General features: G+C 40.6%; 1 protein-coding gene across 1 annotated transcript in view; it reads right to left on the reverse strand.

Moving 5' to 3' along the window:
• Window positions 1-6,673, reverse strand: part of tlcd3a (TLC domain containing 3A) — a 28,979-nt gene extending 22,306 nt beyond the window's left edge. Inside the window, exon 1 of the mRNA XM_085798359.1 lies at window positions 6,350-6,673. Within this exon, the coding sequence (XP_085654485.1) occupies window positions 6,350-6,471 (122 nt within the window). The 5' untranslated portion in view covers window positions 6,472-6,673. The remainder of the gene's footprint in view (window positions 1-6,349) is intronic.
• Window positions 6,674-10,827: the final 4,154 nt, after the last annotated feature.

Here is a 10,827-nt window from a genome sequence, read left to right on the forward strand (position 1 = left end):
TGACCGCTTCCTTCAACGCCGGCCGTTTTCTCTTTCATGTTCTGTAACATGTAGTGTCTGACAGTCAGGAGTGGCGTGTTTAGCGTTTTTTTTGCTCCTCCAGTAAATGGGCTACTTAATCTGTTGTTCCACTGGCGCTGCAGCAGAGCGAGAGAAAAAGTGACAGCAGAGGCAGAAAAGGCAGGGTAAAGTGCAATCATGGTGAGAAGGACCTCCCTCTCCCCATCAAAACCCTACAAATGGACGCATTGTTCATTAAGCAGTTTGGTTGGAGTCAATGGATCAAACGACTGAACCTACATAAAATGTACTTACTCGCTACTTTGGTCCTTTTGGACTTTTCGTAATGTGATCATCATAAATTTAAAACAGACAAAATAAGCAGTTACAGGAAACTATGAGCAGAGACTAGAGAGATGAAAAGATTTTCTGGTCACTAGTTAAAGGGTGGAAGAAGGCTAGTGGTCATCATATGACAGCCGACGCTGTGGGAATAAATCAAGTTATCTGTGAAGAAAAGCATCAGTTCTGTTAAACATAGGGCAATGATTTCCACTATCTTCAGATGGAAAAATCTTGTTTTACTGGACCAACAAACAAATAGTTTACCATCATATATGACAAGTAAAGGCATCAAATTGTCACAACTGAGCAGCCAGAATAAGAGCATGTTACTGATTGATTTGCTGATCGCTGAAGCTCCATTTATCTACTAAAAAGTCTGCTATACACAGTTTATTTATAGTATGAACTATGTATTGGAGGCTGCACTTTGAGAAAGGCATTAAGAGCACTACTGCTGTATGAAACTTAAAGGGCGTACAGTAGCTGGACATGAGCCTCTTAAACTAAGAGTCTGGTGATGTTGAGTGTTATAATCTCCATGACTCTGAAGTCAGTAGGCCAGGGTTTTCCCTGCCTGTTTAAGGCCAAGGCGGGCCACCTTGGTGATTTTGGCCGCCACCTTGATTAAAAAGTGTGTGTACACGGGGGCTGTTCAGATGTAGCGTTTTTTGCGCACATGACTTTCAATGTAGACGCGCGTCATGTGCGCTCACAACAACCCAAAGCGACGCCATAGCAGCGCGCATTCGGTGCGACGCGATTGTTTTTTCGTGCACATTCGACCTGTTTCTCCCTCCGGTGTCCGGTCTCAGGTTGTGTCTCTCCAGTTTGACTCGGAACCGACCCGGTGTCTAAGCATGAGGCCAGCTACAAGCTTTGATAAATGCAGCGTGTCCTCCCGTGTTTCAGCCGGGTCGATACCGCGGAGCTATTTAAAAAAAAAAAGAAACCCTTACACCCTCAATTCATATAAACTTCAACCTTAAACACGGGTCTGTCAGTCACTCTGCTCTGCTGTAAGCCGAGGAGAAAACTTTCCTTGTATCCTACAACCTTTATCCAATGAGGAGAGAGAACGGCATGAAGGGCTGTGTGTGCAGCCAAGGGATGCGAGTGAATGTGGTGACGTAGGGACGAGGACCAATAGATCCATGACGAGGGCAGGGGCTGCTAACTCCATCGGCTGGCAAGAAGTTAGCCAAAACCACCGGATCGCTTACTTCTGCTTTAAATATTTCCATGTATGACCCATAGGCCTATTTCACGACTTCCGGGTTTAGGTACTTCCGGTTTCCGTTACAGGGTAAAACTACTTCCGGAAGCGCAATGGCTGAATCCAAAAATAAAAGCTTCTGCTGCGTACCTCAGTGTACAAATTCTAGACAAAAACAGCCGTACTTGCATTTCCATGAGTTTCCGAAAGAAAGACCCGAGAAAGAAGTGGGTTTTGGCTACTGCTAAAAAAACAAAAACAGCAAAGACCAGCATCATTTCCATGCTGGTTTTTCTAGCAGGGTAGGCTATACGAAGTGATGATGGAAAAGACTTTGTTTAGCTTGCTTTTGAACGGCAAAATATTAAAACTAAACCGTAGGCTACACTGGTTTACAACCGTTACTGAATTACTGTATATCAATGTCAGTTCTCCAACAAAATCTTCTTGCTTCAAGGTTTTATTTGTCACTGTCCAAATGGAAGATTAGCGGCTAATCATTAGCCTACTGTAATAATGCCATACATAAAACATATTAAGTGGCAATATGTATTTAATCATCAAAGATGTTCACTCAAACCCACATTCTTTGAAACAACCTTCAAACCACACACAGCCAGTACCACTACTAAGCATAAAGTCCGCTAGCTTAATGCTAACTAAGCATAATGTCCGCTAGCTTAATGCTAACAACGGGCTAACAAATTAGCATCGCTATCGCCGTTCAGCAGCAACTGACAGTGATAGCAGTAAAGCTGCTAAAAGTCTTAATATACTTTAATACGAGAAAGTCGCCGTTAAATCCCCAGCCTGTTGTCAGTTTATCCAGATATTGCCTGTTAGGAAATGTGCTTGTTTTGGGAGAAATGCAAAGGGAGCAGCGACCGGGGGCTAGTAGTCATATGCTCGTAGCTACATCCATGTAACTTTATCCACAGGTTTTTAGAGGTTTACCGCTGACTGGTTAAACTTTTTTTAGGAGATTAATGTTAGTCTCATTGATGAAATCTTTTGTGGCGGTCGTATTAGTTTGTTTGAATGAAAAGTGTCGCCACTCTGTCAATCGCTCTAGCTGCAGCTGACCGGACCGGATGTAGATTTACCCTGTATGACGTCACTTCAGAATCTTGTGAAATAGGTCTATTCTGGGTCACAATAGAAATCAACTTAAAGTCAAAGGGAAAATGTTTGGTAATTTAACTGTTCTCAAATGTAAAACCCTGTAGGCTAGGGTTTCACCTGGTACTGCTGCAGGGTTCGACATTAACGGTTGCCCGATTGCCCGGGGCAAGTACAAATTGCCGGCGGGCCAATAGAACCTGTGCAGACTTGCCCAGTCGGGCAAGCACCGACTCAGATTTTCTTATTTTCTGGCTTTTTATGCATTTAGCCTATTTTAAAAAGGAGATCTGGAGAGAGACTGGGAAGGGGGGAGAGAGTGAGAGGGGGATTGACGCGGGGCAAAGGGACTAGGTGGAATCGAACTGGGACGCTGCAGCGGGTGTGCTCTACCAGGTGAGATGGGCTGTACGTCACTCACGACATGTCGTATTTAATCGGCGATTTCACTGAGCGTTTCAGTGACGGTGAGCGGCCTGACGCTGCTTCATTAACGCCGCTGCTGTTTCAGACTCGGGGCAGAGCCACGCGGTAACAGTCACCTGTTACCGTTACCATACCGATGAGCTAACGTGTCCTTTTTAGGTTATAATAACCCTGTTGTCAGTAAACACACCTGGAGGCGGTGCTTCAACTGAACTATACAGCTGTTAGGTGACTGGCTGTTTCCCTGTGACCGTTGTTTCAATGTCCCACATCCTTGAGTTTTACATCTCAATAAACTAGAATAACATGGAAAGGTCTGGGCTATTTCCAGTAGTTTAAGTCAAATGGCCCCAACCAAGTATTGAGAGCATATAGATGGACATGAACATTTTCATATCAAAAATGCTTTTTTAAATGTGTCTTTTCTTTTCTGTTGTCCAGGTTAATGTTTTTGGCCATTAAAGGCCCTTCAGTTCAAGATTTCAACTGAGATCGGGTATTAAACTAGTGGCTCACCTGTTCAGATAGGCAAGGAGGCTGTAACTGCTACTGGTCAAATAATGTGAAATAGAATTTAATTTTACATGTCTGCAATGATTGCCATTTAAACGCAATTATAGATAATAATAATAATAATAATAATAATAAATACTGCTTTCTGAAGAAATAAGTGTTGTGTAGTGTTGTATAGTCAACAGGAAGGACTTTGGTAAAATACAAGTCATGAGCAAACGTATGCACCACACAGCCAGAAAAAAAAAACCTAGGCAGGGCAAGTAAGAATTTAGATGGGGCAAGTAGATTTGAGAAGTACTTGCCCCACAGGGCAAGTAGGAAAAAACTTTATGGGACGTTTTGTAGTTGTAATAGAAGTTTAAAAGCAGCATCGCTTTTATTTTTCCCGTTGTTTATTTATTTTTTGTTTTTTTAGCCAAGCATGCTTTCTAGCTCACCTGGGTATGCTAACTTGATAACTGAGGATAATGCAACTCTCTGATGTCCTGTAACGACACTAGATGATCAGAGCTGAAACAAATACTCAATTAATCCATTGTTCAAAAATTGATGAGTAACCACTTTAGAATTCCATTAATAATTCAAGAAAATTTTCAAGTACAAATTTAGAACCATGCTGATTTTCTCTATCTTATCCGAATCCAATAGCAAACTGAACATCTATGAGCTTTGGAGCGTTCCTCGCACAAACAAAGCATAACCAATTAAACTAAAGCGTAACATCAGAATAAGTGATAATGCAAATAATCACTAGATAAAAGGTTATTGGCTGCCTCTCAACAGCTCTTTGTGTGTTGGTCATCTTCCTCTGTGTGTACGTATCTTTCTCTGTGTTCTTTACCAACTTTAATGAGGTGTGAGCAGTGTTTCAAAGACCATGACAATCAGATGAGCAGAGAAAACAGGATGGAGTTGAATGGAATGACAACACCTTGTGGTACAGAGAATAAAAGGACAAAGTACGTGATGACAGTCACCTGATTTTACCCGATTATGCAACAGAATGTAAGGATAACAAATAACAGGGATACTCCTCCAACTTTACACAGCTGGTACAGTTCACTTACACTGTAAAGCAAAGGAAAATACTGGTTTCAGTGGAAATTTTTCATGGTCAAACTGTGTGTTCAGACAGAAAATTAAGCAAATTCAATAGGTGAATTAGCACAAAGCTGCATTGAAAAATGTTTCACGTTAAGTGAAAAATCTGAAATGATCCTGGAGCTTTATAAATCTGCTCAGTAAATGTGTGGGCAGATGAGGAAAAGGAAGAAAAACTGGAGGGAAATGGCAGAAATTCAAGTTCCTTCTGTTAAGATCGGAGATGCATCAGAGGTTGAAATGCACCGACATAATCAGTGATGCTAGCTATCTTACAGCTAACGTGCATTTCCTAAACTGTCTGTTTGAAAACCATTGTCTGTTATGGATCATCATTTACATTTAGCTGGGGGGCAAGTCATGCAAAACTGATCATTATCAGACAAACAGTGGCATCTTTTGTTCGTGCAAGGCCAGATGAAATATGTATTAACTGACTCTTCTTGAGAGTAAGTAAAATCATTCAGTGACAGATTAGATACAGGACATTTCAACAATAAGAGTGGCTTTATCGTGCACATGAAACGTTGTGGAGTTGCAAACTAGCATGATCCCTGCTTGGGATCTGTGTCAGAATAGATACAGTAGATGTTAAGGGCTGGTTTAGTGGTGGAGAACAAGCAGCGTGACATCCCCTGAGGCAGAGACGCCTGTAAGAACAACATTTTCCATTAGATGAGCATTAGTAAATTAGTAGAAGCGTTGTTCAGGAGTAGGGTTCAGTGTTTTCCAGCGCATAGCTAACTCAGCAGTAGGCTCGGACCAGAGCTCAGAGGATTAGCAAGAGTGACAGCGTACAAATGAGCATTGAACTGAGCTGTGCACATGTGAGCAAGTCACACTGACCCACACAGACACAGACACACTAAATTAATTATTACTACTATGAAGCTCAATAAGCTTGAGATGTTAAGTTACTGTAGAAGCTGCATATGAATTTAGTGTTAGTATTTCTTTTTATTTACACAGACTTTCTGTGTTTGCTCTCATGGATCAACCCAGTTCGTTCACCTCCAGCAAAAACGTCATTTCCCTGGTGGGTGCAAGGTTATCATGATGTCAGTTCGGGTCTCAGGCTACTTACAGGATGTGAATGATGAAAACGTGCAAGGAGATTTGAGCACTCGATCATATTGTAAGTAAAAAAAATAAAATAAAATAAACTATTTTATACATGCACGTTCACACACATGCACACACAAATAAAGCTTCACTTGTTCGTCAGGACAGTGTGCACCTGTACTTTGGTTTTGTGTTTTAGTCCTCACTGGCATCGCAATTGCATTCCTATATTCTTCCAGGCACCCATAGTTTTGCTGTGATATTTGCAAATATACCAAGTAAAGGTTATTCGGGGATAACTGCGTCTTTTTACAGCAAAAGCATAGCAAATGTAAAACGATTTTATAAAGTAATAACGTTTCACTTAGAGAAAATTACATTTCCTTTGAGCAGCAGTCACTGTAATGCATTTAAAAAAACAACACATTAACAAGCTAACTGAATGAGTGGTGCTGTCACTAGCTTACTGCCACACAACTAGCTCCAATGCTACAAACGAGCTAAGTGCTGGCTGTTATTTCGTTAAGGAAATGTTACACAAATGAAGATGAATAAAGCCGGTTTTACCTCTCGCTGACCAGCACCACGTCGGCATCGCTCCAGTGTTTGAACACGCACGGCAGGATCCTCCTGAAGGCGAAGAACAGACCGGGGAAAACTACGGCGCCACAAGCTAAAACTTGCAACATCCTGCCTGTATTTTCCTGTAAAGCTGCCTGGAGACGTGACTCTCTCCCCCCTCCGACACTTTCTCCCGTTTTACACGCGGCGTTGAAGCATTTTCATGCGGCCAGAGTTCGGTGCTTTTCACCGGGAACAGTCCACCATCCAAACACACACGCGCACACACACACACACTCACACACTTCTCTATGGTGAGGCTCAGCAGCAGCAGCAGCAGTAGCAGCAACGGCAACGGCAGCAGCACCACTGTCGAGCTAAAAGCAAAAGAGCACACGGAACTTCCTGTAGTGGGTTGTCAAAATAAAAGACTTGACCCAGCGCAGTGGCCAACCAGGGGCAGTAACAAATTCCAATTCAGTGCTCTTATTTTGAAAGTCAAACTTTAATCATAATTTTTCAAACATGGACAATTTAGAACGAATCTTTGTTATTCTAACCCGAGTGTTTTTAACTGCAATGACCCCCGCTGTGAATAAAACTAAACTAAACTACTAAATAGTCAATGTCATAACTATACTTTTTTTATTTTTATTTTTATTTTATTTTTATGCCCCCCCCAGGCATAAATAAAACTTTTTGAATTGAACGGAACTGAATGGAATGGAATGGAATTGAATTGAATTGAACTGAATTGAATTGACTTTCACTGGGTTAGGCTACATTTTAGAGGAAGATGTTGCTAACTTCCTTGAGCCTCAGAAATGATCTGGTGCTGAAATCATCAGGTTTAGTAGGCTATATGGGTCATTCCGCCAAAAGAGTGCCATTTGCTCATTGTAACTCTTAAAAAAAATTAAACTTAATTTTTCATTCCATTTCAGTAGGCCATAGAATTTTTTAATATACACATTTACTCATTCAAAATGAGTAGTTGTCAATCTCAGGCTACTTCATTTAATTTATTGCTGCTTTTATCATTGCATTTTTGAAGTATGAGTAACAGCAATGAGGGTAACAGCAATGAGTTTTTAGCATAAAATCAGCAATTGTGTGAAATCCAGCCAAATAGCATCTATACTAATAGCTTGAGCACACAGAGCACATTCTTAGGATTTAACTGAATATTTTACTTTTGATATCAACAAACACTGTCTAGAGATAATTTAGGTAACAGGAATGAGTTTTAAGAGTGACCGACCCTGACATAGCTACAATATCATTCAATTTCAGGAAAAATAAATTACAGAATTTAATTTTGGTCTTCCCATGACTTTCAAAAGACCCAAATGATGTCACTTCCAGCAGAACATGTCACTGGTGGAATGTTCCAAAACTTTTAGAGTGTAGAATGTGTTTGGGTAACTGAGTGAGTGAGTGAAAACCTGGGGACGGGACTAAAATGTGAATTTTAACCAAAATATAATTACGTTTTAATAAAGAAAATGTTATTTAAGTGTAGATATAATATGAAGTCACACTAATATGCAAAAAAAATGAGATTTTAGAGGGATTTTTATTCATTATGCATTGTGGTAAACTATAGCGTTTGGCTCTGGGGACATGCAACAAAGGCTATGTTTCAGTGTTTTGAAAGCCTTTTTATAGTAATCAAAAATTATATATCTTTAATTTCTGTTTATAAATTAAATGCAATTTATATTATATTATTACATGTTTTTATACATTTAATATGCTGGGGACAGAAATGGCACTCTTTTCGTGGAATCGCCCATAGCCTATACGAGCATATGAAGTATGCACACTGTTAGAAGACTTAGATAAGCTTTAATGAGCTTAAGGCTTCATTTTGATAGATCCTTTATAGAGGTATAGGCTAACAGCCTAATAATTGTCATGCTGTTTGAGGAGGACAAAGGAACTCCAAAACCCACCCCTGACATTCGGTTAATGTGGAACTAATTTTCAATACTGATTAGTCTTGGAATTATTCTCAGTTAATCAATTGATTGTTGACAGTTTCCAAAAGCCCCAGGTCAGAGCGATATCAATTGCTCTGCCCCAGGTGATGTTGTCTTGTCTGACAAAAACTATTGTGCACTCCCACTCCAAAAGGCTCTCTCTTCTTCTCCTGCTGCTGGATTCCAAAAGTAGGCATATGTCACACTGCTGTTTAATAAAGAGAAATATTATAACAGCAAAGACTGCGCTCAACAAACGATGTTTCTGTTTTGTTTTTGGCACAGCTGTAGCACTTCTGTAATCAATATTGTTGCAACCTAACACAACATTTGTTTCGTCAGCACGTAAACACCCAACCAGTTCACTTTGTAATCCACGTACTCAAGGTGAAATCTTCAAACAGATTTAAAGGTGTACAGAAATGGCCGTTTGTCCTGTTTGTCGCGAGTTGCAACACGAGTTTACCCGAGTAAGGAAAACAAATTTGATTGGTCGTTATCGAGCGGGCGGGATATTCAAAGCTTGGGGCGAGACCAAGCTCCGTGTGTGTGTGCGTGTCTCAGACGTTTGAATGACGGATGACGGATCCAATATCAGTGGCTGATGAATCGTGTACAGGCTGACGTATAATCCGTGCGCCTGCATTACCCAATGCGAAAAAAAAAAAACACACTTTCATCCCGGATTTACTCAAAAATAGAATTTTGCACAAAGTTTGGCCTACATCGTCTGAAAGATGAGTTATCACATTAATTTTATGATCCAGAGTGGGCTCAAATTCAGTTTTCTTTTCTGTACACCTTTAAACCAAACCTAGCTATTTGAAAATGTTTAAAACTGTCCAACCCGCCAATGTCTTGTTGACCAATCAGACTGCTTGGACGGAACTATTTGTTGTAGCCTATAATCAATTTTAATCATTCAGCTACTCAGTTTAAAGTCTAACATTTCGTAACAGAGAACCCATTATAAACCTCTAGAAATCTCCATGACTCACTGATAATTTTTGGACAGTGACCAAACATTGATGGCTTCAAATAGGCTGTAAATGATTTGATCAGTGCCAAAATCCACGTTGGGTCCACGTTATTTTTTGCCTTTATGATGATCTGAAGTAGGCCTACAGAGTTTCATTACCTTCTAAAAGGAGAAGCAGTCGACTTTCCGAAGTTGTACCCTGCCCTCACCCTATGTCAGCTTCCTTGGCTTGGGATTCGCCAGGACCCTGCATGGAGAACCACTGCATTACACAGATATTGTGTTCCTAAAAACAATGGAAATAATTTTTCGAGTAAAGAATAACAGCCTTCCAGTTTGTATTCTTCAGTTATTTAAATTGAGAAAAGGAAACTATAATTTAAGAGGGTTATTGATTTTTGAAATAAAGTGAGAACTAATTTGTTTCAGTCTTGGGACTCAAAATGTGGAATAAGCTCAGTGATGAGTTGAAGACATGTAGTTCTTTGTTGAGTTTTAAGAAAGCCATGAAATGTAAAATAATGAAAAATCATAATATACAGTAATGATTACTTTCATCTTATTATTTTGTTCTGTTGAGATTCTAGGTTTAATTTCATAGAGTGTAAAGGAAAGGCAAATGTAAGCCTTGGGCTTCAGCCTATTCCCTTTTCGGTCACTGTATGATATTTTCTTTTTTTGTGTGTGTGTGTGTATGGTTGCAATTGTGAATAATATGTGCTGGCTAAATTGTTCACACAAAATGGTTGATTTTGATATTGGTGTGTTACGGCCGATAGGGGTTCGGCCTTGTGCATGTGTCTGTCTTCGCTCTCCCTTCTCCCTCACAGCCCCACCCAGGTCCCAATCAGGACGAGGCTCACCTGTGCTGCTGAGCTTTCTGGTGCGTTCCAGGCAACCCGTAACTTGTGTTTTTCCGACCTGTTCCTATGGTTACACGTTAGAACGTACCGTCAAACTCGTAACTTCCCACCTGTGAACTCGTACTAGATCGATCTACTCCCAGTTCCCAGTCAGTAACTTGTAACTTGCCTGGAACGCTACAAACTCGTAACTGGTGACTTGAAGTCGTGACTTACGGGTTCAAACGCCTGCCTGGAACCCTGCAAAGGGGGGAGGGCAGTGCGTGGGGACTGCTGGGCTTGCCTGCCTCCCATCTTGGCTTTTGTTTGTCTATTTTTATGTTTTTGTATTAAATATCTTTTAGTTAACTTAATGCCTTTGTGGTTGTGTTTTGGGGTCATTGTCTTGGGTCCATTATTATGCCCATCTGGGCCAACAAAGTTGTGGGGTGTAACAATTGGGGGCTCGTCCGGGATCTGAACAACCATGAGGTGAAGTAAAGGTTTGTAGCTGTTGTGTGATGTAGTAGTCTTCGTTTCAAGATGGTTTGTGATTTTATTGCCTGCCTGTGTTTACTTGAGAGCTGCCTGTAAGGTAGTCGTCGGGCAGAGAGAGACTCTTGCCACTTTGTTGTTTTGCTTTTCTTATTTTTGGTGGTGAAACCTGGGTGTGGGTACGTT

This window comes from Trachurus japonicus, chromosome 14, assembly GCF_045865225.1.
Source record: "Trachurus japonicus isolate A0001 chromosome 14, Traja_1.0".
Lineage (NCBI taxonomy): Eukaryota > Metazoa > Chordata > Actinopteri > Carangiformes > Carangidae > Trachurus > Trachurus japonicus.